The 27,395-nt window shown below is 33.9% G+C and overlaps 2 protein-coding genes and 2 long non-coding RNA genes across 5 annotated transcripts; 2 read left to right on the top strand and 2 right to left on the bottom strand.

Annotated features, from left to right (window-relative positions):
* Positions 1 to 2,580: 2,580 nt before the first annotated feature.
* Positions 2,581 to 5,293, top strand: LOC136227940 (uncharacterized). Its single transcript, XR_010688331.1, has 4 exons — positions 2,581 to 2,893; positions 3,000 to 3,053; positions 3,342 to 3,435; positions 4,730 to 5,293. It is a non-coding gene; the product is annotated as an uncharacterized lncRNA (long non-coding RNA).
* A 125-nt stretch (positions 5,294 to 5,418) lies between these two features.
* On the top strand, positions 5,419 to 6,030 carry LOC136225541 (uncharacterized). Its single transcript, XR_010687149.1, has 3 exons — positions 5,419 to 5,593; positions 5,675 to 5,732; positions 5,912 to 6,030. It is a non-coding gene; the product is annotated as an uncharacterized lncRNA (long non-coding RNA).
* A 5,927-nt stretch (positions 6,031 to 11,957) lies between these two features.
* LOC136227628 (uncharacterized) lies at positions 11,958 to 13,884 on the bottom strand. Its single transcript, XM_066016343.1, has 6 exons — positions 13,763 to 13,884; positions 13,555 to 13,617; positions 13,283 to 13,412; positions 12,617 to 13,078; positions 12,379 to 12,545; positions 11,958 to 12,274 (listed from the first exon to the last, which is right to left on the bottom strand). The coding sequence occupies exons 1-6, from the start codon at positions 13,863 to 13,865 to the stop codon at positions 12,102 to 12,104; spliced, it is 1,098 nt and encodes a 365-aa protein (XP_065872415.1). The 5' UTR covers positions 13,866 to 13,884; the 3' UTR covers positions 11,958 to 12,101.
* Positions 13,885 to 23,184: 9,300 nt separating this feature from the next.
* LOC136227892 (uncharacterized) lies at positions 23,185 to 25,526 on the bottom strand. 2 transcript variants are annotated; one of them, XM_066016679.1, is made up of 5 exons: positions 25,299 to 25,526; positions 25,128 to 25,190; positions 24,856 to 24,985; positions 24,073 to 24,534; positions 23,185 to 23,615 (listed from the first exon to the last, which is right to left on the bottom strand). In XM_066016679.1, exons 1-4 carry the CDS (start codon positions 25,405 to 25,407, stop codon positions 24,438 to 24,440), a joined length of 399 nt encoding a protein of 132 aa, XP_065872751.1. In that variant the 5' UTR covers positions 25,408 to 25,526; the 3' UTR covers positions 23,185 to 23,615; positions 24,073 to 24,437. The 2 variants fall into 2 exon arrangements, with proteins under 2 accessions (XP_065872751.1, XP_065872752.1); XM_066016680.1 differs by lacking the exon at positions 23,185 to 23,615 and adding an exon at positions 23,824 to 23,894.
* Between the last annotated feature and the right edge of the window lie 1,869 nt (positions 25,527 to 27,395).

Genomic DNA, 27,395 nt, shown 5'->3' with positions numbered 1-27,395 from the left:
AATAAAACTTATCATCAAAAGGGTAAAGCATAAAAAACTTAACAACATAAATGGAACGATGTGCTTTGCACGGAAACACACAACATCGAAGAGACAACTAGCTCCTCCCTCCTCTCCACATCGAGCAGCAACAATCCTCACAGGCAACACCAGAAAACATCATAGCTTCAACTATGTAATTCAGCCTTTCTAATAAACTTTATATTCTTTATTATGTGGATAAAAAATTTGACTACATGAATCAACATATGAATCTTGAGTTAGAGAGAAATACAGAATTAGAGAGAGAGAGAGAGAGGAGAGTTAGAGAGATGGAGAATTTAGAGAGAGAAGTGATGCTTATAAAAAGAAAATGGAGAAGAGAGAAACTAAAGATGAAAACATAAGGTTGAAGAAGATGGTGGGTCCTACTTTTTATTAAAAAATTAAGTTAAAAATTGGTTATGTGGCAATTTGACTAGGTTGACCGGTCATTTTTACCTGCTATATACTTTAGTGGGAAGTCACCGTAAGTTCGTACACTTTTGTGTGCAAAAATAAAAGTTGTACAGCAAAGTGTGAAACTTGGTAAAGGTTGTACACCACGTATGTAATTTACCCTAGATAGTTGTAATTAGCTCCAACTTTGTAACGAATTTCTACATCCAAAAACTATTACTATGCATCCTATGTAGCAAAGTACTTAGATTTTGTGGTAGTATCTACAACTGTGTACTGCTTGGAACTTTTCTAGCCAACATTTCCTCCGTTTAAAATGAACACGTATTCTAAATCAGCAGGACATAACCACTTACAAGAATCTCTTCCTGATCATCATATACTTATAAAGCTTTCTTTAGCATCTTAAATACTAAATGGTAGCTATTGAAGCCGATGTGACCTATTTCTATAGATAATTATACTTAGTACTATAATTTCAGCTCGCCTAAGTCTTCTACTTTGAAACACTTCCTAACAGCATATGACATAATTTAAATCTAATTATTTCTATAGATAAAGCTATTCTCATATATCAACATACCCATATACTCCATCGATTCCATTATATAGGTCATTCTAGCAAATTAGTTTTTCCCTAAATATAAGTCATCCTAGGATTTCAAGAATTTTTAGTTTAGTTTTTTGGTCTCAATATTTTTTTTTTGAATTGGTATATGTGTTTTTTTTTCATATTCCAATGCTTATTCTCCAATAGTGGCATGACACATAATTTTTTTAGTTAACCAATATATTTCTTAATTTATGTGAAATACCCTAGAATGATTTATATAATGGAATGGAGAGAGTATTATATATTAGCAATGAGAAGAGAACCATTTGCGGAGTAGCATTTGGCATTGGAAGCCATAAAACATAATACTTGCAAGTGGTAACTGTTGAAATAATGAACTTATAATTAATTAATAGTCTTTAATTTGATTCAGTGGATTATCCAAGAGTCATTTCTGTATCTGTATTTATAGAGTGTCCAAGAGTCATTTCTGTACCTGTGTCTGTATCTGTATTTATAGTGAGTTAATGTGGTTTACTAAGAGTCATGTTTGTAATCTATAAATACCTATCAATACAAAGTAGTAAGGCAAGAGAATCAGAAGAGAATTTCTTCCAGCAATTATACTCTTCCTTTGTACCTCTGAAAGTTTATTTATTTGATCCAACAAATTGGTATCAGAGCCAGCAAAAATTCTCTACAATGTTGAATGTAATGATCCCATACAAATATCCACAATTATCAAAGGAAAATTATGATAATTGGTGCATTAGAATGAAGGCTTTGTTGGGTTCCCAAGATGTATGGGAAATGGTAGAAACTGGATATGAGCAGCCAGAGAATGAGGAGGAATTGACGAATGCTCAAAAAGCGAAAAGGAAGAAAGACCAACAAGCACTCTCTCTAATCCACATGTGTCTGGATGAGAATATGTTCGTGAAAATTTCGACTACAACAACAGCCAAGGAGGCATGGGAGATTCTCGAAAATTCCTTTAAGGGGAAAGATAAAGTAGTCAAGGTGCATTTGCAAACCTTGAGAAGTGAGTATGAGAAACTCAAGATAAAAGAGTCAGAGAAAATTGATGAGTTCTTTAATAGAACTTTGGTAATTGTCAATCAGTTGAAGAGATATGGAGAAAAAATGGAGGATGTTCTTGTGATAGAAAAAATCCTTCATTCTTTGACTCAGAAATTTGATTACGTGGTGACTGCCATTGAAGAATCAAAAGATCTAGAGACTATGTCTGTAGATCAACTCTTGGGTTCGTTACAACACTACAAGAAAACAGCTAGTTAGCAACCGAATTTAGCAACCAGATTAAATTCGGTCGCTAAATAGTGACTGATTCGGTCGCTAATAATTCTACCCTGTTGCAAAAATTAGTGGACTGATTCGCGCCTATGTTACCAACCAGCATATTTCGTTAGCCACCACTTTGTCTTGTTGCAGAATAAAAAAGAAAAAACAAATTAAAAAGAAAAGAAAAAACAAATTGAAAAGGAAAAAAAAAAGAAAAAAGAAAAAAAGAAATATAAAAAGAAACAAGAAAAAATAAAAACCTAATTCCCTCGACCTAATGTCTCTTCTCTGCTCTCGACCTCGATCTCGACCTACGCCCCACTCCTCTCTTCTTTGCTGTCCGACCTCCGACCTAAGCCTCATTCCCTATCTTCTTTGCTCTCCGATTTCTAACCTAAGCCCCATTTCCTCTCTTCTCTGCTCTCCGATTTCTAACCTAAGCCCCATTCCCTCTCTTCTCTGCTCTCCGGCCTGTGACCTAAACCGCATCTCATCTCTTCTCTCCGACCTATTCCATCTGATTTACCTCCGACCTGATCTATATCCTTTCTATATGACCTCCTTCTGAAGTTGACTCTCTAATCGAGCATCTTGGAGCAGGTAGAAAATTTTTTTTGTTATTGCTGGAGTTTCTTGGTAAATATGTTTCTCCAATTAAATCCTACTACTTCTCTGATTAACTCTCTTTTTTCAATTCGTTTTTCAGTCTCACCTTTGTGCATAAGGAGAGCAAAAAGTGGAAATAGCAAAAAAAATTATGGTATGTTAATGTTATACTTCACAACTGCCTTTGCTTTCTTTTTTCTCTATAGCAAGGGTATCTCTTACATAAAAACCTACTTTTATGATATATACAAATTGGGATGCATATGTGGCTATTTAAGCTTCACATGAACATTTGCTGGTGGTTAATTCTGATTTTGTTCTTTATGGTGGTTAAAAAACATATCACCATTGTTATATAAGCATTGTTGAGCTTTGTATTGACTAAACAGAGTTAATGTTACATGTTTGTTTGGTAAATTTGTAGCTTTGTATTCATTTACAGGTTTGTACGTGAAACTAAAAGGCTGAAGTTCGAGGAGGTTGAAATTCAAAGTTAGATCAAGAACCTGAATTGCTTGGACAGAAGATGAGCACAGGTAAACTTCAGATTGCCAGTTTTATCTGTATTTGGTTGATATGGATGCAAAAGTTCTACAAATCTTTATTATACTGATGATTGCTTACTGCTCCATTGCTTTATTCACTAGTGTGCCAAGTATTAATTGTATCTTAATATGTGGAATCTTGTGTGAAGATGCATTGCTGATTTAAGATGCCATGCTAGTTATGCTTGTTGAGCAATTTCATTTCTGCCTGAAGTTTTCCAGTATATGATTTCTCTAGGCTTAGGCAATGCTTTGAAATAGGGTGTATGTTTGGTAATCTCGGGGTAAAGGAAATAGATCCTTTATGACCTTGCCCACATCCAATAAAAAACTATCCACTAGAATAGAAGATGTAAGTAACTCAACACGGAATCTTTCTATCGCATGAGTCTGTATAGGAATAAGAATCCAATTTTTCTTACCTTCCCTTGTCAGCAAAGTAAAGCCAGTTAGCATAGTCCCCCCTGAGAATGCATGACTTTGTAAAAGCATTTTGCTAATTCATACGTATATATAATTGCTTTTGTATGTTTGTTGCCTAAAATCCACTTAATCGATTAATTACATTCTAGTTTAAAATGTATCTATTAGTTTCTGATATGAAGGGAGAAATGCATATCATACAGGGATGGAAAAATGAATGGAAAAGAGCCAGATGATTGAGGAATTCCTTATTAATTATTAGCCTTTCTTTTGGTATTATTGGTTGTTTTAAACCGAGTCAGGGCAGTTATATGTATAGGGCATAAACTGGTGAATCCAATGATTGAGAATAGCACAAGGATTAGTGGGTACTTTGAGCATTGTTAATTTTATATTATTTCTGTCCAAAATGGGAGTATTGTTTAAAGGGCCAAAGTGGGCTTTATGCTTTTTATCGGATTGCCAATTATAAAAAAATGACAATTTATTGTAAACCCAAAGTTCTTGCACAACTCTACTATGCACAAAGCCATTAGAACTTTAAACAATGTAACTCAATCTCGCATCCCAAGAATTGGGTAAATTACATGGCATCATATAATTATATAGCATACCCATGATAATTATAGGCATGTTAACATGCCCTTCATGTTGATATTGGGGAATACTGATTTCTCCCAATTTATTTGCTTAGAAGTTAAAACAAATGCCTGTAGTGATGAAAATATATAAAAGTAGATTCAAATTTTTGAAAATGTCCAATTTTGAGTGGTGAAAATAAATTCAAGTGTGAAGTGGACCTAGTGGTGAACTTGTTTCTTGTTTTCTGCTGTAACTACGATTTTGAGTTGTATTTTTTCAGGTATAATACACATTATGGTTTTAGTGGACAATGGAAAGCATCCATGAGTCTATGATAAGGTCTGAAACTGAAACAACAAAGCAGCATGAGCATGAATTAGGGAGCAGTTCAAATTCAAAGGTAGGGAAAGGGAACAGATTGTGGAAGAAAGTGAAGTACCAGCTAGTTGAGTATCATTCTTTGCCTGTTTATTTGAGGGACCACCTTCTTGAGTTGCTTTGTTTCAGTATTTAAAAAAATGCAGTCTGTTGATTATGAGATAAGGGATAGAGAAATAATAGGCATGGATGTTCACAGAGTAGTAACACCACCCCAAAAATCAAGCATTGGCAAGTTCACTAGTAAACACAAGGAAACATTCTTCCCTGACTACCCTCTTCGTCAATTCAAAGGCCAGACATCCCGGAGGAAATGAATTATTGAACTTCAGTGTGTGTTTCCTATTCTTCGATGGGCTCCTAATTATACATTCAGCTTCCTCAAATCCGACATCCTTTCCGGTCTTACCATTGCTAGCTTAGCCATTCCACATGGTATTAGTTATGCTAAGCTTGCTAGTCTACCTCCTATATAGTCAGTTTATGTAAGTATATTCATTCATTCTTTTACTTTTTTGGCATGGATTTGATTTTGATTTTGAACAACATATAAATAAATAAACGTGTATGTGTGTGTGTGTGCAGATTCAAGCTTTGTTCCTCTTGTTTATGCTATTCTTGGACCTGTTTCAATTGCTTCTCTTATAATAGGATCCATGCTGAGACAACAAGTTTACCCAGCCAAGGATCCTGTCTTATTTCTTCAGCTTGCTTTTTCTTCTACTTTTTTTGCTGGTTTATTTCAAGCTTCCTTGGGATTCTTCAGGTCTATCTTCTTACTTTCTTTTCCCTTTTTAGTGACCGATTGGTAATTAATTAATTAATAAAGAATGGATGGATGTTTCAGGCTTGGATTTACTCAACAAATGGGTTTGGTTCCTGTTTTGACCTCTACCATCCATGAGGTATCTATTCTTTTTTCCATCATTACCATTTCATAATTACTTCCCAATTTATGGTGTCCACTGCCCAATGGGAGAGGTTGCTGAAATGACTATCTATATACAATCTTCAATTTCTTCATGAGTAATAATTAATTAATTAACATTATAATATGACAATTAATATTCTTTTTTCTATGCAGTGGTCATGGCAAACTATACTAATGGAGTGTTGCTTTCTTTTATTGCTTTTAGTAGCAAGACAAGTTTGTATGTTCTTTCTTCCCTCTCCATACTCTTTTATATGCATATTACTAATCATAATATATATGTTCCATCATTCATAATAATAATAATAATAATAATAAGAATAATAATAAGAATAAGGCAAAGATATGAATCTCTTCAATAAATTGTCTATATTCACCAACTTTGGTCACGTGTTCATCAATCAGATCATCCATTTTACAACTTTACTCATCATTCTATTATAATATGATTCATTATTCCTTCAAATTAGCTTCTTTTCTAAAATAAATAAATATATTTTGGGGATGTCTCATTAGCATGAACTTGGTTAAAGTGATCTATTATTGTCTCCTTGAACTTTCTTAAATTGGCCTATTACCTTTGACCTTGCTTAAAGTTATATATTGACTCCGTGAACTTACTTTAAATTGCCCTATTAGCCTTTGACCTTGCTTACGAGTTATTATTTTTCAATTTTTGGCTCAACTGTCATTGGTTCAGTGTGTTGTTTTCTTACAATTCAGTTTTTATCGGTTATATTGGTTTAACTATTATCAGTCAGTTTTGCTGCTCAATTAGTTTAATCCACTTATGAGTTATGACTGTTATAACTGCTCCTCTTATTTCTGATTTTTTTGTTTTCTTTTGATCTTTTTTCATATAATTTCTTGTCTGCAGATTCAGGGAGAACTCACTCGTAAGTGGGTCTTTGGAGTTTGTTGACCTGATTCTGTTCAGTTTTGGGTTTCGATCAGATTCAGTACTAAAATTGTAGGAGTTTGTTAATTCCTCTGTTCAAGGTAAAGGGTTTCCTCTGCAAATTTACTATCTTTAAGCATGTATTGTAATTGACTTTACGCCATGTTGTCCTCAAAGCGCTGTGAATTTCAAAACTAGTCTTTCCTTTGCTCTTTATTTTCTATTCTGAGTGCATGCCAACTTTATCCATTTTGTTGTTGTTAGCTTGTGTATTTAGCTTGTGTAGTTGTTCAGGAATTGGTTAGCTAGTTTTGTAGTTCAGGAATCGATTAGTTGGTTCTCTATTCTGCCTTGATTAACTTAGCTGATTGTTGCTGGCTTATATTTGATGTTAGCTATTTCCTTAAGGTGGTCTGCTTTCTTTAACTTTCATGTTTTGTTTTGTCAATTCAATTGCTTCTTTCTTGCTCTAGCTCTTGTTAACTATGCTATGCATTTAGCGCTTGTTGTTCGTATTGTGTTTCTTTAGATTTGAACTCCCTATTTACAAGGGGGGTTGTTTTTGTAAATCATGTTGTGTCATAACTTGACAACCCTCGTGTTCTATTCAATTATCTTTGCTGTGATTGGATGCATATAGGTTGATTGTATATTCAACTCTAGCAATGGAAGTGCAACTGCTTGTTCTGTTTTGTAGCAAACAATAAATTAACAAATTTCTGCCTCATTGCCTCTTGCATTTGTGCTATTTAATTTTCAAACTAAATGCTTGATACCAACGTTTTATTTGAGATGCAACATGCTTCTGATTTCGATTTTGGTTCTGTTTATTGTAGGAAACTTACCCAAGTTGAAATTGAACACAGTATTGAGGAAATTGTCGAGTCCATTGATTAATGAAGAGCATTCTACCAGGCTAGATTGCTTAATAGGGCCAAAGAAATTTTTGGACTGGTTCAGCTGCTTCCGAGTATTATCATGACTGATATCCTAAAAATTCAAGATCATTGTCATCTTCAAGTTTTGTTGGTCCATCTAATTTAGGTGCTAGTATTGTAATTATTAAGAACAACACTTAAGGCTTGTCTCTTAATAGCTTCAATATTTATATATTTTGACTTTAACTTATTTAGGTTAATGTATTACATTATGATATTTATGTATTTTGCCTTAACCTTCAAATATTATTTATAAATGTATATTTCTAGTTTCTTGAATTATTAGTTAAATGTTTAATTTTATTGTAAAGTAATTATAATTATAAAAATATATAAAAATTTGGCTGCTGCATTAAAGAGCAAATATATCATGCCATTACCGATGACTTTTTCGTCGAATTCGTCGGTAAACAGCCCCAATACATATCTTTTGTCCGGCAGTTAGCAACTACACGTAGTTGCAAAATTCGATCGCTAAAGGTTGCGACTACGAAACGTAGTTGCAATACTTGCGACCCATTCAGGAAAAACCAGGTTGGTATATTTACCAACACGCTACTTAGCGACCGAACTAATTCGGTCGCTAAATGACACTTTTCGGTCGCTAAACGTCTTTAGCAACCGAATTAGCGACCAAAATTTCGGTTGCTAACTCACTGATTTCTTGTAGTGCAAGCCCATGAGGAGAGATTAAAAAATAGAGAAGAACCTGTGGCTCAAGTGTTGCAGGCGAAACTAGATTTGAATGATAAAGAAGAAAAGAAGCAATTTGAAGGTGGATATGGAAGAGGAAGAGGAAGAGGAAGATCAAGAGGTAGAGGCCGTGGCTGGAATCGTGGATATAATGGAAGAGGTAGAGGTGGCAGAAATTTCCACAATAATGAAGCCACAAATAATCAGCAATGGAATGCAAGAGGACGTGGTAGAGGCAACAATTTCCAAGGCCGTGGAAATAATTGGCATGGTCGTGATAAATCTCGTGTGCAATGTTACAATTGTCAAGAATTTGGGCATTATGCTGCTGAGTGTAAATCTGAACCTTTTAAAGACGAACAGGCCAATTTTGCCGAGGAGGAAGATGAAGAATCAACTTTGTTACTGACATGTAGCGAAGATGAAGCAAAGAGTCTTGGTATCTAGACTCAGGAGCAAGCAATCATATGACGGGAAATAAAGAACTTTTTTATAAGCTTGATGAATCTAAGAAAGGAAGTATTTCTTTCGGTGACAAAACAAAAGTTCCAGTTGTGGGAAGTGGTGACATTCTTATCAAACTGAAGAATGGAGATCATCAATTTATTTCTCATGTTTATTATGTTCCAGCTTTGAAATCCAATATTTTGAGTATTGGACAACTTTTGGAGAAAGGTTATGAAGTGGAGATGAACATGAATGGGCTGGTTATGAAAGATGGAAAGAAAAAAATGATTGCAAAAGTTCCTATGTCTGCAAACAAGATGTTCAAATTAAAAATCAGCAGTGATCGTCCTATGTGTTTGAAAGCCTCATCAGATTCTGCATGGCTGTGGCATCTCAGAATGGGTCATTTGAATTTTGGTGGACTGGAGAAAATGTGCAAGCAACAAATGGTGCATGGATTACCTTCCATAAATCACCCCAATCAGATTTGTGAAGGATGTATGTACGGGAAGCAATCCAGAAGGAGTTTTCCAAAGGAGTCTTTGTCAAGCACATCAAAGCCACTTGAATTGGTTCATGCAGATATTTGTGGTCCCATTAATCCGAGTTCACATGGAGGAAGCCGGTATTTCTTATTATTTATTGATGATTATACTCGGAAAACATGGGTTTATTTTTTGAAGGCAAAATCTGAAGCATTTGAAGTGTTTAAAAAATTTAAAGCACTAGTGGAGAATGAAAGCGGCTTGAAGATCCGATCATTGCGAACTGATCGAGGAGGAGAATTCACATCTGAGAAATTCAATCAGTTCTGTGATTATAATGGTGTTCGTCGATTGCTTACTGTTCCAAGATCTCCTCAACAAAATGGTGTCGTGGAACGGAAAAATAGAACCATTCTTAACATGACAAGAAGCATGATGAAATGCAAAGGTATGCCAAAAGAATTTTGGGCAGAAGCAGTAACATGTGCAGTCTATTTAAATAATAGAAGTCCTTCAAAGAAGCTTTTACGAAAGACCCCTAATGAAGCATGGTGTGGAAAGAAACCAAATATTTCTCATGTAAAGGTATTTGGTTGTCTTGGTTATGTTCATGTTGCTGACGAATTGAGAAGCAAATTGGATGATAAAAGTAAGAAGATGGTGTTTATTGGCTATGCAAAAAATTCCAAAGGTTATAAATTTTATAATCCTCGGAATGGAAAAGTTGTGATAAGCAGAGATGCAGAATTTCAAGAAGAAAGCTTTTGGAATTCGAAGATTCCAGAAGATGAAAATTATGATTTTCTTCCTGTATATGATGATGATTTTTCAGGTCAAAATGAAGATGTAATTATCACACCACCAAACTCACCTTCCACATCTCAGACAAATATGACAGACTCATCCCCAGAAAGTTCATCAGAGAGGCAACCTCGAATGAGAAGCTTGAGTGAGATTTATGCAGAAACTGAAGAAGTAGATAACGCTACTTTATTCTGTTTGTTTGTTGATACAGAACCTGTACAATTTGAAGAAGCTGTTCAGGAAAAGAAATGGAGACAAGCAATGGATGAAGAAATAAATTTCATAAAGAAGAATGACACTTGGGAATTGGCAACACTGCCAAAGGGAAAAAAAGCTGTAGCAGTGAAGTGGATTTTCAAAATAAAGAAAAATGCCAAAGGAAAAGTGGAGAAGTATAAAGCTCCCCTTGTTGCAAAAGGTTTTTCTCAAAAGGCCGGAATTGATTATGAAGAAGTTTTTGCTCCGGTGGCTCGAATTGAGACAATTCGATTAGTTATTTCTTTGGCAGCTCAACAAGGATGGAAAATTCACCAAATGGATGTCAAATCAGCATTCTTAAATGGAACTCTTGAAGAAGAAGTTTATGTCAATCAACCATTGGGTTATACTGTGAAAGGGCAAGAAGAGAAGGTGTTGAAGTTAAAAAAGGCTTTGTATGGCCTTAAGCAAGCTCTAAGAGCTTGGTATTCTTGCATCGATGACTATTTCCAGAAGAATGGCTTCACAAGATGTCCATATGAGCATGCTTTGTATATCAAGGAGAATGAGGATGGAAAAATAATGTATGTATGCTTGTATGTTGATGATTTAATTTTCACAGGATCTGATCAAAAGATGATTGAAGAATTTAAGAAGTTGATGACAAATAATTATGAGATGACGGATTTGGGGCTGATGTCATATTATTTGGGCATTGAAGTTAAGCAAAGTGATGAAGGTGTCTTTTTGTCTCAAAAGTCATATGCAGAAGCTATTTTAAAAGAATTCAAGATGGATAAATGCAATTCAGCTTCTACGCCAGTGGATTGTCGAAATAAGTTGTCAAAGCATGATGATGAAGAAAAGGTGAATCCAACTTTGTTTAGAAGGTTGGTTGGAAGGCTGAGATTTTTGACATGTACAAGGCCAGATATCTTATATGGAGTTGGACTCATTAGTCGTTACATGGAGGTTCCAACTTTAACTCATATGGAGGCAGCAAAACGAATACTTCGATACATCAAAGGTACACTGGATTATGGTTTATTTTACTCTTCCCAGAACAATTTCAGATTGTATGGATTCAGTGATAGTGATTGGGGAGGAGATGTTGATGATAGAAAAAGCACAACTGGTTTTGTGTTTTTTATGGGAACTGCTGTTTTTGCTTGGAGTTCTAAAAAACAAGCAATTGTTACACTTTCAACATGTGAAGCAGAGTATGTTGCAGCAGCTTCTTGTGTTTGTCATGCAATATGGTTGAGACGGATGTTAAAAATTTTGAAGTTTGCTCTAGATGGAGCAACTGATGTTTTTGTTGATAATAAGTCAGCTATTGCGTTGGCTAAAAATCCGATCTTTCATGATAGAAGCAAAGAAATTCAACTCAAGCATGTACCATCCAAAGATCAAGTTGCTGATATTTTTACTAAAGCTTTGAAGTTGGAAGATTTCAGCAGATTGAGAGCTATTCTTGGTGTTACTAAGGGATAAATTATAAGTTTAAGGGGGTGTGTTGAAATAATGAACTTATAATTAATTAATAGTCTTTAATTTGATTCAGTGGATTGTCCAAGAGTCATTTCTGTATTTGTATTTATAGAGTGTCCAAGAGTCATTTCTGTACATGTGTCTGTATCTGTATTTATAGTGAGTTAATGTGGTTTACTAAGAGTCATGTTGGTAATCTATAAATACCTATCAATACAAAGTAGTAAGGCAAGAGAATCAGAAGAGAATTTCTTCCAGCAATTATACTCTTCCTCTGTACCTCTGAAAGTTTATTTATTTGATCCAACAGTAACATCTATGGGACAAAAGTGATTAAATTCCAACTGATATCAAGTTTTTGTTAGTTTCTCCAAAAGTTCAAAATGCTATTAATTTAGAGTTGAAGTCAACATCTTGAGCATTGTCAACAAAGAAATTTGCACTTGAAGAATCACAACACCATTAACTATATATCCCCTTGATTTATCATTGAGTTTTGTGAGAGGCATAAACCCGGAGGAGCCCCTAGCTGGGGTCGAAGCAGAAAAGTGGTTATTACAACCTGCAAAACATCAGAAGACAGTTGAGTTAATAATAAAATGCTTCAATTCTATACATAAAATAGAAAGGACTTTCTTTTTCATATTGGATTTCAATTCCACTCACCAAACAATTCATGGTGTTTTTCTTGGAATTGATCCCTGATCCGCAGGAGATATTCAACATTCAGCTTTTCTCCAGGATCAAGAGCTTCCGAATCCTCCAAATATAAAAATGCTGATAAGTTTTTTCCTTTCTGTTTTGATTCCCCATTCGGATAAATCTCCAAGCTCCTAAACCACATTGAAAGAGTCACAAATTTCAGTAAGTAAATTAGTTTTTGAATCAAAAACCTATCACGTACCATTTGTAGCCACCAATAGCAAAAACCTCAGATCTATATCTTTCTACTTTCAACTTTTCAAAATTCTGAATATTCCAAGTGAAAGTGTTGTCACCAAGTTCTTTCACAACAGATACAGATTCCCCTCTTCTAATGTTTTTAGAATCAAGAACAAAAATCTCAGCTCCAAACACACATCTATCTTTAATCAGGTATCCATTTGATTCATCCTTGAAAACATCTAGCGGAAGTAATTCATCAAAACCCCATTCTGATTTTATCCCGCGAAAACGCCTTACCCTACCTTTAACAGTCAAATAGTTATCCTGAACTTGATTATAAACAAACAGCTGAAAGAACACATCGATTTCCATATCTTTAGGAAGTGAATTTGATTCCGAGAGACGTAAATATAGAGAGAGATACTGCTTCTCATTCACCAAGTTCTTGTTCCCTTGAGGATAATGAGATAATCTTAATCTCCTGCGACAAAAGCAAGTGTTTATAGCAGCATAATGAATGTTGTTTGTAATTTTTTAAGAGAGAATTATAGATACTGAAATTCTTTGAAATCAAAGTTCTCGTGCAACAAAGAAAAACAAGTGTTTGTATCAGATGAATTACCAATAGCACACAATTAAGGGGGGAAATATCAAAATTAAGGGGAAAAAACAACAACTTACTTACCATGTGTATCCAGCGACTACAAAATCACTTGATTGGAAGCTCTGTCGCTTTGCATTTAAAAGATGAGAGAAGTTTTGGATCTCAAACAGGTAATGAACAGGTGGTAGATCCCTTAATTCCCGTATTACTTCTGTGAATTAAACGCATAAATGAAAATTAAATAACAAAAGAGAGAGAGTCAGGAAGTATTGTTTAGAATCCATAAGGGATTTACTAAGTTTTGTTTGGAATGGAAATATCCGTCTGTAAAAGAAAAAGGAAGAAATTCATACCAGTTTGTTCATCTACAGCAGGAAGGTATCGAATTGGTTGCTCTTTTGTTTTTTTGGCGGAATCTAGTTGATCATTAAAGCAAAAACAAAATCATTAATTGTTTTTTCTTAATTTTCTGTTTAATTAACTTATTGATTGTTTCTTCAAAAAAAAAAAAAAAAAAACTTATTGATTGCGAAAGTAAAAGAGAAAGTAGGAAATTGATACCAGTTTGTTTATCTTTAGCAGGAAGTTGTGGAATTGGTTGATGTCTTGGATGTTCTTTTGTTTTTTGGGCAGAATCAAGACTATTAAAGCAAAAACAAAACATAATTACCTTACTGATTACGAGCCCTAGAATGAACTTGATGGTTTAATTCTATATATATATATATATATATATATTCTAGCTTGGCTGAAGCGTGGGATTCCGAGTCATATTCTAACTCTTTTGCAGTGGGAGTCCTATCTCTTTGAGTGTTTTAATTTGGTTGAAACATGTTTTTAGCTTTTCCTATCTTTGAGGATATTTATATGAACAAAGTGCAAAATTGCTATTAAAAGTTGTATAATCTATTATCTATCTATATATAATATAGGGTAATTAATTTATTAGTCCCTATATTTTGACAAAACATACTGTTTAGTCTCTGTATTATAAAAAACAAATGGTAAGGTCCCTAACATTTTTCTCAACGAACTGTTTAGTCCTTCCGTCTGTTTGTTAGATTTTTTACCGTTTATGACTTTAGAAATGACTAAATTACCCTTTACTATTTACCTTCAAACTTCAGAAGAGAAAATCCAATTTAGAAGAAGAAGCTATTTGTATGGAGAACAAGAAAAAGAAGAGACCCAATGCTTACGAATTTGAACGATTAAGAAAAAAATCAAGAAGAAGAAAACTCAAAGTTGATTTCATATGCATTAGAGTTTAAAGGAAAGGAAAATAAAGGAAAAGAAGAACTCAAATCCAAATTGACTAACAGAATCTTCATGAGAGTCTAACGGCAGGGACTAAAGAGTTCATCGAGAAAAACGTTAAATAAAATAATAATATTTAATTTATATAGCACCTTTTATATCATTAATTGTAATCTATATATTCTATATATAATATAAAACAGTAACGAAGCTGAGGTGCCACTTCCTCTTTTTTTACTGATAAAAAATATAATATAATATATAATATATTAATTTTAATTATACTATTATATTTATCTATAAAAAGATTATTTAAAGTAAATGTGAAAATAAAATAATAATATTTAATTTATATAGCACCTTTATATCATTAATTGTAATTATTAGATTATATTTTCTTAATATTTATATGTTAAGATGAATCTGTGCATGGCATCGCACGGGCCAAAAACTAGTTATTATTATATACATAAAGTGTGGAAACAAACTAACACATGTCACCATATTAAGCTCCCTAATCTGATGTGGCACACTACAAAATTAGGAGGGTTATGTGTCAATTTAATAGAATTTTAAATTTTATAAATTACACAAATTTTAAATACTTTCTATTTCAAATTCAAAATCCAAAACTATTTATCTTCTCCTTATCCTGCGATCCCTCCTCCCTATCTTCTCGCTAGCTTGAAATTCAAAATCCAAAAAAATAGTAACCATATCCCTGTGTTCTCCCTATCGCAGTTTCCAGCCCATCGAGGTCACTAACACAACTTCTTAGGACTATAAAATCTTAGACACCGCAGCTTACACCATAACACCAGACTACAAAATCCCATTAATGTGGCTTTCTCATTCCGGAATCGCCGGTAATCGGATGCATAAATTGATATCAGGAAATGATACCTAAGATGACAACTGGCAGGTTTACTTCTGTCTCGCTTTAAAAATAGTAAACATATCCCTGTCTTCTCCCTATCTCAGTTTCCAGCCCATCGAAATCACTAACACAACTTCTTAGGACTATAAAATCCTAGACACTGCGGCTTACACCATCGGGAGTGTAGGATTAGAGAGCAAGAATTTAGGAATTTTCAAGTGGAGGAGAGAATGAAAGCCATTAAGGTGACTATCGATTTCTTGAAGGAGAATCTGCTGCACTTGATATCGTTGGGTTTTTCTCTATGTTATGTCTCTTCTTTTTTATTTTGATAAGTTGTGCTTCCCAACGGTGAAGGAAGCATAAGCAGTTGAAGCACCCGGGTAACCCAAAGAAAGCCTCCAAATAGTACCACGAGCAGCAGCTTCAGAAGCTTTCCTCACAAATTAAATGGGAATGGGATTTTTTCAGAAATTTCCATCCTTATTTGATAAAGGCGAAACTCTTAATTCCAGTAACTTCATTCTTTAGATGTGAAGGTATACAAGATTGAAGTTTCCGGGCATCTTCTCTATGTTTAAAGAGTCAGTTCTAATTAAAAAGTGCAAGTGTTCTTTTAGTGGTATTTGAGAATAAATCGAAATAATTTACTATATGCTTTTCTACAATTATAATAAATTATTTATAGGTTTGTCTATGCAGAAAGATTTAGTTCTTTCTTAGTATTGGCTATTTAGGAAGCTTCAGTTTTGGCTATTTATGAATAATTCATGAGCGTTTTGGAACATTTTAGGTTGGTCATGAGGAAAATAAGGAGCTAATGGACAGTTGGAAGAACACTTTCGTCTTTGAAATTTGCAGGCAACGCAGGCTTGGGAAGTGCCACCCTTATTATATTTGCAGGCAGCGCAGGCTTGAGAAGTTGTATGTTTCTGAGGCACTAAGAGGCATATAGAAGAATTGAAACTCATGTTTCCAAATTTTCACTCTAGAATGCCTAAAAATGTACAAATATTTTCCAATGTTGTGGCATGTAATGTGATTCTTGAATGCCTAAAAATGTATAAATATATGCACAAATGGCAGGACATTATTGTCTCTGTGCATGGAAGATTTGTTACAATTTTTATCATTGTCTTTATTAGGGGGTTTAAAGGTTCTCTTTTTGCCTTCCCTAAATGATCCACGGATAGGTAAGTCTCTACAATCTTGTGGAAAATGAATTATGTTGTAGTTAGTTTTTTGGCTTAATAGGCACCCAACCCCCTAAACTTGTAACTTTTTTTCACCTGGCCCTCAACTCTCCAAAAACATCACATACAGCCCCTTACACCTCTATGTTCGGTCAAAATATTGACCCGGGTAGAAAATGCGCTTGAGTGTTGACCACACTAATGCCACGTGTTATTTTTTATTAAAGCCTATTAAGCCTAGTTTTTTTTATGATTAACTAGTGTTAGAATATATATACCATTGTCTATATTAGTGTAATATAGACAGAGGTTATACCATTGTCTATAATAGTGTAATATAGACAGGGGTATTAGAGTCTTTAGACATAGAAAGTAAACTTCAGTATTAATTGTAATTGTTTGTCTATAAATACTGTAATCCTCTCGATTTCATATATACAAAAATATCTTTCTCTTCATCTCTTTTCAATTTCCCTTAGGTTAATATGGTATCAGAGCTGGGTGGTGGATTCCAAATTCCGGCGACTAGAAATTGAGATGATCAGAGAATGAGAAGAAAGAAACAACAGTATAGTGAATTCAAGTTTTGAAGAAGTTGAATCAGAATCAAGCGATTCTGAATCAAGAAATTCTGATCGTGATTCTGAATCAAGCAATTCCGATCGCAACTCAGATCAAGATTTCAATCACGATTCAAATCGTAATATTCCTAATTCAGAATCAACGATGAGTACATCTGGTAATTCATCAAACAACCAGAGCAGTGACAATCCTGGTTTGATGATCGTTAATATAATTCTTGATGGAAAGAATTATAATCTGTGGAAGAGAGCATTGTTGCTTGCCATTAGTGGAAAACGCAAGACAAATTTCATCATGAAGAACGATGAACCAGCAGATCGAACCTCAGATGCACATTTGAAGTGGAAAGAAACAGATGATCTGGTCTTCTCCTGGATCTTGAATTCACTCACTAAAGAATTGGCTGCAGTCTTCATTCATGCAAAATCTGCTCAAGGATTGTGGAAGGAGATAGAGCAAAGGTATGGAGAAAGTAATGGTCCTCTTATTTTTCAACTTCGCAAGGAGATTTGCAGTTCGACTCAAGGAGGTATGTCTTTAGTAGATTTTTTTAATAAGATGAAAATGATGTGGGATGAATATGCAATATTGAAGCCAATTGACAATTGCACTTGTGGAGAGTCAAGGAAACTTGCTCAAACACAAATTGAGGATGAACAATTGATGCAATTTTTGTCTGGATTAAATGCTGAGTTTGATCATGTTAGAGATCAAATCTTGATCATGGAACCATTACCTCCTGTTAATAAGGCATTTTCAATTCTTTCACGAATTGAGAAACAAAGAAGTGGAAGCATAAATAACAATATTGTGGAGTTTGTTAATATGTCTGCTGGTGGTAGAAAACAAGGATATAACATTGGTTATAATAGTGGAAAAAACAGCTATCAGGCTAAGAACAAATCGGATAAGGTTTGTATTTATTGTAGAAAAGAAGGACATGAGCGTCAAGATTGTTTCAGGATTAAAGGATATCCAGATTGGTTCAAAGGAAAGAGGATAATCGGACCAGCCAAACACCAAGCAAATATGACACAAGAACCATCTTCTGAACTCGAAAACTCCTTTATCTAACTGTGATTTTGATGATAGTGAGGCATGCAGGAAAGATTCGATGCAAGAAATGTTGCAAAAATTGGAGGTAATGCAAAGGGAGGTTCATAGAGCCATCAAAGGAAAACAATCAGACCAGGAATTTTCTACATTCGCTGGTTTTGCTGGTGCTTGTGCAGGTAATAATTCAGTTCGAAATTCTAAAATATATGCTGAATGGATAATAGATTCAGGTGCTACTACACATATGACCTCAAATTTAGGCATAATGACTAATGTTACCAAGTTGACAAACACAAAAAGGATTTTCCTACCAATAGGAGAAGTACATTTAGTCAGTTTCAGGGGAGAGGTGTTATTTCAGAAGAATTTGCAATTGCATAATGTTCTATATGTTCCCAATTTTAAGATTGTTCTGATGTGTTCTTGTGGCATAGAAGACTTGGACATATGGCTTCAGATAAATTGTCACATGTTTTTCAGTTTCCTAACTCTCAGCAATTTAGTCAGTGTGATGTTTGTTTAAGAGCTAAACAAGTCAGACAACCTTTTTGTAATAGCTCTATTAAATCAATAAAAGTTTTTGATTTGCTACATTTAGATTGTTGGGGTCCTTACAAGAAGACTTCTTTGAGTGGAGATCGATACATGTTGACAATTGTTGATGACTTTAGCAGAGTAACCTGGACTATTCTATTCAAACATAAGGATCAAGTAGACAGCTTGTTAGAAAATTTCTTAATCTTGGTCAAAACACAATTTCAAATGGAGGTGAAATGTATAAGAACGGATAATGGGACAGAATTTATTGGAACTAACACTCAATCAATTCTTCAGAAATATGGAATAGAACATCAGAAAACTTGCGTTTACACTCCGCAGCAAAATGGAGTTGTGGAGCGCAGACACAGGAGTTTGACAAATGTTGCAAGGGCATTATTGAAGGAAAGTTCACTGCCTATCAGGTTCTAGGGGGAAGCAATGCTTCATGCCACAGTGCTGTTAAATGTGTCTCCTACAAAAGTGTTGAAATGGAAGACCCCGTATGAAGTGCTATATAATAAGGTACCAAATTACACAGATTTGAGAATTTTTGGATGTGCAGGGTATGTTTTAAATGTCAACCCTAAGAGGGGTAAGTTTGACGACAGATCGAATCTGAGTATATATCTGGGTTATTCAGCTGGTCAAAAGGGGTGGAAAATGTACAATACAATTACACAGCAATTGTGTACCTCAAGAGATGTCAAATTTCTTGAAAATGTTTTTCCTTATGCAACTAACCAACACAATTTACAGGAAGTTGCTAATTCTCATAATGACAATGAGGATTTTAATAACATTTTCAGGTCAATTCCATCAGATGATGAAGAAGTTGAAGTCCTTACTGCAGATAATCATGTGACAGACACATCTCTTATTGGTAATTCAACTTCAACTTTGCTTGTAGAGACAACAGTTGATGCTCCTGCACCCTTGTTACCTTCAATTGTAGGAAACAGGCCTCATCGACAGCATACCAAACCAGGATGGATGAGAGATTTCGTGATTAATCAGATTTCTCATAAAGGAAGCAGTTCCCTTTTGTACAGTCAAGAGCATACAGCTTATATGGCAGAATTAAATAAAGAATATGAGCCAAAGAATTATAATGAAGCTAAAGGGAATCCTAAATGGGAGAAAGCTATGTCTGAAGAAATTGAAGCCTTAGAAAGGAACAAAACTTGGAAGCTAGTGCATCTACCTTCAGGAAAGACAACTATCACTTTCAGATGGATTTTCAAAGTAAAATATGCTCCTGATGGAACTGTTTCTAGGTATAAAGCCAGAGTTGTGGCTCGTGGTTATAACCAAACATATGGAGTGGATTATCATGATAGTTACTCTCCTGTTACTAAAGTAACCACAGTGAGAGTTTTTCTTGCAGTTGCTACGGCCAACAATTGGCCAATCCAGCAGATAGACATTAATAATGCTTACTTGCATGGATCAATTGAGGAGGAATTATACATGGAAGCACCAGCAGGATATGATAGTCAGGGCATGGTTTGCAAACTGGAAAAGTCCTTATATGGACTTAAGCAGGCAGGAAGGCAATGGAATAAAGCTTTCAAAAACAAGTTGATTCAATTGGGATATGTGAAATCCATACATGATTATTGTCTATTTACTAAAAGAACAACAGATGGTCACTTCCTTGAATTAATCGTATATGTTGATGATGTACTTATAACTAGTACATCAATGGAATTGATTGCAGAAACTAAAAGAGCTTTGGATGAGTCATTCACTATAAAAGATATGAGAGAAGCTAAGTATTTTTTTGGGTATAGAACTAGCAAGATCAGATAAAGGTTTGCTTATCTCTCAATCAAAGTATATCAGGGATTTGATAAAGGATGCTGGATTGACAGAAGCTCATAGTGTAACCAGTCCTTTTGCATCAGGTGTTAAACTTGATGATGAAGGTTCTCCACTATACACTGAACCAGAGAGATACAGAAGAATGGTTGGCAGGTTGCTTTACCTTGGATTCACAAGGCCTGATATTTCCTTTGCTACACAACAATTGAGTCAGTATATGAGCAATCCAACAGTAATACATATGGAGAAAGCAATACATGTGGTGAAATATTTGAAGAATTCAATTAATGTTGGTTTGTTCTATGGTGTGGCTGCTGATTTGCGAAACATGGAGGCATACTGTGACTCAGATTGGGGAAGGTGCAAAATCACACGTAAGTCAGTAACAGGATACTGTGTTTTTATAGGGAAAAATTTGGTGTCTTGGAAGTCCAAAAAGCAAGGAACAGTCAGCAAAAGCTCTGCTGAAGCAGAGTACAGGGCTATGTCCACAACATCTTGCGAACTTAAATGGTTGTCATACTTATTATCTGAATTCAGGTATCAACCACAGTTGCCTATTCCCTTATATTGTGATAACCAATCGGCCATTCACATAGCAGCTAATCCAGTATTTCATGAGCAAATGAAACATGTTGAAATAGATTGTCATATAGTCAGACAACATATGGAGTCATGGTTTATTAGTACTCCTTATGTGAGTTCTTCTCAACAAATTGCTGATTTACTGACAAAGCCTTTGACAGGACCTCTGATGGCCACAGCTTTGCATAAGATGCACATGTACACTTATGCAGATTATGGTTGTGCAAGTTGAAATTCAGAGTATCTCAACTTGAGGGGAGGCTGTTAGAATATATATACCATTGTCTATATTAGTGTAATATAGACAGAGGTTATACCATTGTCTATAATAGTGTAATATAGACAGGGGTATTAGAGTCTTTAGATATATATATTAGCTAAATTAATAGATTATTTCTTATTTGTCAGAGATTGGGTTGAGAGGTGATGGTGAAGTTGATAATGTTAAATTGGTAAGATTATGGTGTATGCGAATGTGATTGTGAATCAGTTTTGCTAATTTTGTATCTTCACTTTTAACCCTCCTATATACATAGTAGATTTTAGTCCGTGCAATGCACGGATAACATGATTTTTTATATTCTATTCTACTAATGAAACTGTAATAGTTTTTATAAATATTACTCAATTCGTTTTATATTACACGTCTTTTTGGAGAGTTGTACAAAAATTAGGAATATTAGAAGAAATTTTTTTTTTTAACCTATTAGAAGAAATTTTTTGTTGCCCCTTATTTATTGATTTCACTATTTATTTATTATATGTTAAGTCCATTATTTTAATTAATTTTCATAAACTTACTTTTTATAGCACACGGAAGGTAACTTAATATGCATTAATCATATAATATGAGATGTAATATGAAACAAAACAAAATCTCTAAAAAGACATAAAATATGAAACCGAATGAGTATATACTAATTCTAATTAAATAATTAGAAAATTATTTTTATCATTCACATTAACAAAAATATAATGTAAATACTATAGATAAATTATTTAGTTTTTTTTATGATAGTTTTATTGTTATCCTATTAACGACACAAACTATAGAAGAAAATTTGAACCTATAAATATATAATTGTTTATTCTTAATCTATTGTAAATAGTGTAAACATGTTATTTATTTTTTAGTCTAAATTCTATAAAAAAAAGTGGATCTTTTTTATTTTAACATTTTTTCTTTTTGCATCAATTAATAGAAAATATTTTCCTCATCTTGTTTCATGACATGAATGTTAAGTTCAATTTTAGTGTTAGAAGTGATTTGCAGCAATTTGCACCGATAATAAATTAAACCCATAACAATTAAGATATTCTGACATTGAAAGAATTACTATGGAAGCTCAGTGGAAACTGTTTTCCTAAGATTGAATAGTAACAGTGATTTTAAGTAGTACATTTCCTGATAATAATTATATTGCAAGAAGCCAAAAAAAAAATGATAAGGATTAGAGAAGAAAGTTAAGTAGTACCAACTCATAAAATAAAATTGTGAGGAAATCCAATGGGTTATTAATCTAAATTGTTTTAATTTTATCTTTGAATGTGATGCAGAAGAGGTAGTTACAGGGGTTTATTCGTCTACAGCGGTTTATTCATCCACGTCTAATTTGTCAGACTTTTGTTCCATTATATTAGACTGTAAAGGGCTAATTAGTAACCGACATGATTTCCAAGTGTCTTTATCTCCTAGACTAGTGAATGGGGTCGCTCATGTCATTGCACGTCACGCCCGTTTTAATGCTAGTCAGAATTCTAGTTTTTCAGCTTCCAGTTGGTTGGTTGAAGCTCTTCGTAAGGATAATCCGATTCTGAGTTAATGCATACTATTTCTTTCCCAAAAAAATAAAGAATTGAAACTAATTAAATATCAAAATTAAGGTTATATTGATAAAAAGGTTAAATAGCAAAATTAAGGTTATGTTGATAAAAAGGTTCAACATTATCTCTCACATGCTAAAGCAACTGTCATATGGCAACATATCCATATATATTAGCATTTTCCATACAACCAAGAAATCTTGATTTTGTTAATTTTTCACCCCAAAATATCAAAATGCTCCTAACTTTCCAAAGAAATTTGATGCCAACTCCAAAAAAAAAAAAAAAGACGGCCCGTGCGTCCCTGCTAAGCGAGGGTCCGGGGAGGGGTCCCACCACGAGGGTGTACTGAGGGCAAGCCTTCCCTTGCCAATTTTTTTTTGGCAAGAAGCCGCTCCTAAGACTCGAACCCGTGACCTTCAGTCACACGACAACAACGTTTTAAATTCGAACTGATGTCTTGATTTTGTTAATTTTTCAACTCCAGATTATCAAAATTCTTCTAACTTGAGTTAATTTCAAGCCAACTCCTTGAGCATTGCCAAGAAAGAAATTTGCACTTGAATAGTCACAGCACCATTAACTATATATCCATTTGATGTATCATTGAGTTTGCTGAGTGGTATAAGGTTATTGAAGCCCAAAGCTTTGGCCGAAGCAGAAAAGTTGACATCAATAGCTGCAAAATATCAGAAAGAGCTGATGAAATAGAGAGATCTTTTTTTATTTTTAAATAGCTCAAATTTCAATTCTACCCACCAGGATCAAGTTCATAGTGTTCTTCACGGAATTGATTCATGACACGCATAACACGGTTTTTTTTTCCACCTCAATTTGCTTAACACGGTTTTTTTTCCACCTCAGCGTTGCTTAAAATGCCAACGAGGTGTAGAGGGTTTTTGTCCACCTCAGTTGTTCCTATTTATTGTTTGTCGTTGCTATTAGTTGTTTGCTGTTTCTGATAGGTAGTAAATATTAGTTGTTGTTTTTCTACAAAAAGTAGCTCTTTTGGAATTTTACCAAACACTTTCTATCCCCGGTTTAGTACTTAACCACGAAAAATGGAAACAAAACCACGCTACTGAGCCTAACTAAATTGAATTTATAAGATAAAACATGTATATATAATGACATACCATTTATGGCCACCAATAGCAAAAACCTCCGATTTGTAGTGTACTTCTTTCATCTTTTCAAAATTCTGAATATTCCAAGTGAAAGAGTTGTCACCAAGTTCTTTCACAACAGATACAGATTCCCCTCTTCTAATGTTTTTAGAATCAAGAACAAAAATCTCAGCTCCAAACACACATCTATCTTTAATCAGGTATCCATTTGATTCATCCTTGAAAATATCTAGCGGAAGTAATTCATCAAAACCACATTCTGATTTTATCCCTCGAAATCGCCTTACCCTACCTTGAACTGTCAAATAGTTATCCTGAACTTGATTATAAACAAACAGCTGAAAGAACACATCGATTTCCTTATCTTTAGGAAGTCAACTTGATTCCGAGAGACGTAAATATAGAGAGAGATACTGCTTCTCATTCATCAAGTTCTTGTTCCCTTTAGGATAATGAGATAATCTTAATCTCCTGCACCAAAAAGCAAGTGAATGTAGCAGCATAAAGAATTACCAATTGCAAGGGGTAATAATTTGTGTAAGTTTGTTGCGTTCCTGTCTAATTGAACACTAAAAACTCAAGATGATAGATCCAAACATATATCTTATATTAAAATTTTAAAAAAAACGAGTTTCCAAATTAATCAACTCGACAGAATTATAGATACTGAAATTCTATGAGATCAAAGTTCTCGTGCAACATAGAAAAACAAGTGTTTGTATCAGCATAATAACATAAAATGAATTACCAATGGCACACAATTAAAATTAAGGGAAAAAAACAACAACTTACCATGTGTATCCAGCGACTACAAAATCACTTGATTGGAAGCTCTGTCGCTTTGCATTCAAAAGGTGGGAGAAGTTTTGGATCTTAAACAGGTAATGAACAGGTGGTAGATCCCTTAATTCCCGTATTACTTCTGTGAATTAAACCCATAAATGAAAATTAAATAACAAAAGAGAGAGAGTCAGTAGGTATTAATCCGTAACGGATTTACTAAGTTTTGTTTGGAATGGAAATATCCGTCTCTAAAAGAGAAAGGAAAGTGAAGAAATTCATACCAGTTTGTTCATCTACAGCAGGAAGGTATCGAATCTGTTGCTCTTTTGTTTTTTTGGCGGAATCTGGTTGATCATTAAAGCAAAAACAAAATCATTAATTGTTGTTTCTTAATTTTCTATTTAATTAACTTATTGATTGCGAAAGTAAAAGAGAAAGGAGGAAATTGATACCAGTTTGTTTATGTTGAGCAGGAAGTTGTGGAATTGGATGTTTGATAGCTGCTTGCTCTTTTGTTTTTTGGGCAGAATCAACACTATTATTAAAGCAAAAACAAAACATAATTGCTTCTTATTTTGCTCTTAATTACCTTACTGATTACGAGCCCTAGCTTGGCTGAAGCGTGGGATTTCCTAGTCATATCCTAACTCTTTTGTAGTGGGAGTTCTATCCTGTTGAAGTGTTTTAGTTTGGTTGAAACATGTTTTTAGCTTTTCCTATCTTCTAACCGCTTGGATATTTATATGAACCAAGTGCAAAATTGCTATTAGAAGTTGCATAATTATATCAAGGCCTAATACATAAATAACCCTTTGAACTTGTCCAAATGTTGCAACTACCCCCTCGAACTTTCAATTGTAACAACTTACCCCTCAAACTTGTTCAATTATAAAACATAACCCCTCAAATTTGTTCAACTGTAAAACATTACCCCAAATTGCTGACATGGACTGCAATTGAAAAAACACGTGAAATACAAAAGCTACAACGCTCATGGAGTGTGATAATCAGATCTTTGGCGTGATACGAATCTGGGGAAAGGTTTTTACGATTACTTCAAGTACGGGGTAAAAAAATCCCCAATTTGGGGTTATGTTTTACAATTAGATACGTTTAAGAGGTAAGTTATTACAATTGAAAGTTGGAGGAAACAGTTGTAACATTTGGACAAGTTCAGAAGATTATTTGTGTATTAGACCTTATATCAAAACTCATATCAAGATTTTATACGTAATATTTTATTATTATAAAATAGAGTAAATGATAATTTTTTTTTCATGCAAGTAAATGATAATTTTTTCATTTAAAATTTTATTTAGTTTAATTTGATTATTGTCTCTATATTTTCAAAATTGATGGAGTTAATGGTAATATTTGACACGTAGTTGCCGGTTACTTTTAATCTTACTTAAAGTAACTTAATGGTTCCATAAACTTTTTCAAATTAACTTTGGAGAGTTTGGTATTCTATGAGCATAATGATAAGGATAAATGTTGTGACACGGATAAGAATAAAAAAACGGTTTAAAGCACTATTTTGTCCCTGGTCTATCCAAAATTTTATCATTTGGCCCTTGGCCTATTATTTGGTCACATTTGGCCCCTGATCTATACCAAATTGGTGAAATTTCACCCAATTTGGATTCGAACTTAACCGAATCATTATCTCATTGATAAGTAACGATATTTTGACACTTGAACTTAATAGATTTTAGTTTAGGATTTGTTTTTTGTTTTTTTTCTTTTTTTAATCTAATTAATTATTTCCACATAATGTGAGAAAAAAACTTTAAGAAATATCACGTTTCAAGTTTAAGTGTCAAAATATCGATACTTATCGATGAGATAACGATTCCGTTAAGTATTCATACAAATTGGGTGAAATTTCATCAAATGGGATAGGTCAAAGGCCAAATGTGACCAAATAATAGGCCAGGGGCCAAATGACACAATTTTGGATAGGTCATGGGCCAAATAATGCTTTAAGCCTAAAAAAAAAATCGGATAAAGATAAAAAAAAGGGTTAAGGTGCAAAAATACCGTTAATATTTTGGGCCAGGAGCAATTTACCCCTAAAGTTTAAAATGGTCCCTAATGTTTATAGTCAAGAGCAATTTTACCCCTAACGTTGATAAATTGAATCAATTTCAAACACATATTTATAAGGATATAATGTTTTTTGTAATGTAATAATAAAATTGGAGATTAATATTTATAAATTCGGTGAATTTTTTGATTTTTTTTTGTCTAATCCGTACAAATGACAGTATATTTTTAATATTTTTTCTTATTTTTTTTCACATCCCAACATATGTTTGTGATTTGTTACTAATAAAATAACACATGTGTAAAGTGTAGATGACAAGATTCATGACCGAGAAGACAGTTTGATAAATTATTTTTCAAATTGACCCAATTTATCAACGTTAGGGGGTAAAATTGCTCTTGGCTTCCAACATTATGGGTAAAATTGCACCATTTTAGACGTTAAGGGTAAAATTTCTCCCGACCCAAAACGTTAGGTGTATTTTTGCACCCTAACCCATTAA

Source organism: Euphorbia lathyris, chromosome 4 (assembly GCF_963576675.1).
Source record: "Euphorbia lathyris chromosome 4, ddEupLath1.1, whole genome shotgun sequence".
Classification (NCBI taxonomy): Eukaryota; Viridiplantae; Streptophyta; class Magnoliopsida; order Malpighiales; family Euphorbiaceae; genus Euphorbia; species Euphorbia lathyris.
This window is presented reverse-complemented; position numbering and strand designations above follow the sequence as displayed.

Excerpts from the sequence above, each read along its gene's own strand:
- LOC136227628 (XM_066016343.1), bottom strand. The coding sequence starts at position 13,865 with ATGTTTTGTTTTTGCTTTAATAGTCTTGATTCTGCCCAAAAAACAAAA. Across the intron at positions 13,618-13,762 it reads TGCTAAAGATAAACAAACTG|ATTCCGCCAAAAAAACAAAA; the intron begins GTATCAATTTCC and ends ATGATCAACTAG. Across the intron at positions 13,079-13,282 it reads GTAGTCGCTGGATACACATG|GAGATTAAGATTATCTCATT; the intron begins GTAAGTAAGTTG and ends CTTTTGTCGCAG.
- LOC136227892 (XM_066016679.1), bottom strand. The coding sequence starts at position 25,407 with ATGTTTTGTTTTTGCTTTAATAATAGTGTTGATTCTGCCCAAAAAACA. Across the intron at positions 25,191-25,298 it reads TGCTCAACATAAACAAACTG|ATTCCGCCAAAAAAACAAAA; the intron begins GTATCAATTTCC and ends ATGATCAACCAG. Across the intron at positions 24,986-25,127 it reads TGCTGTAGATGAACAAACTG|AAGTAATACGGGAATTAAGG; the intron begins GTATGAATTTCT and ends TTTAATTCACAG.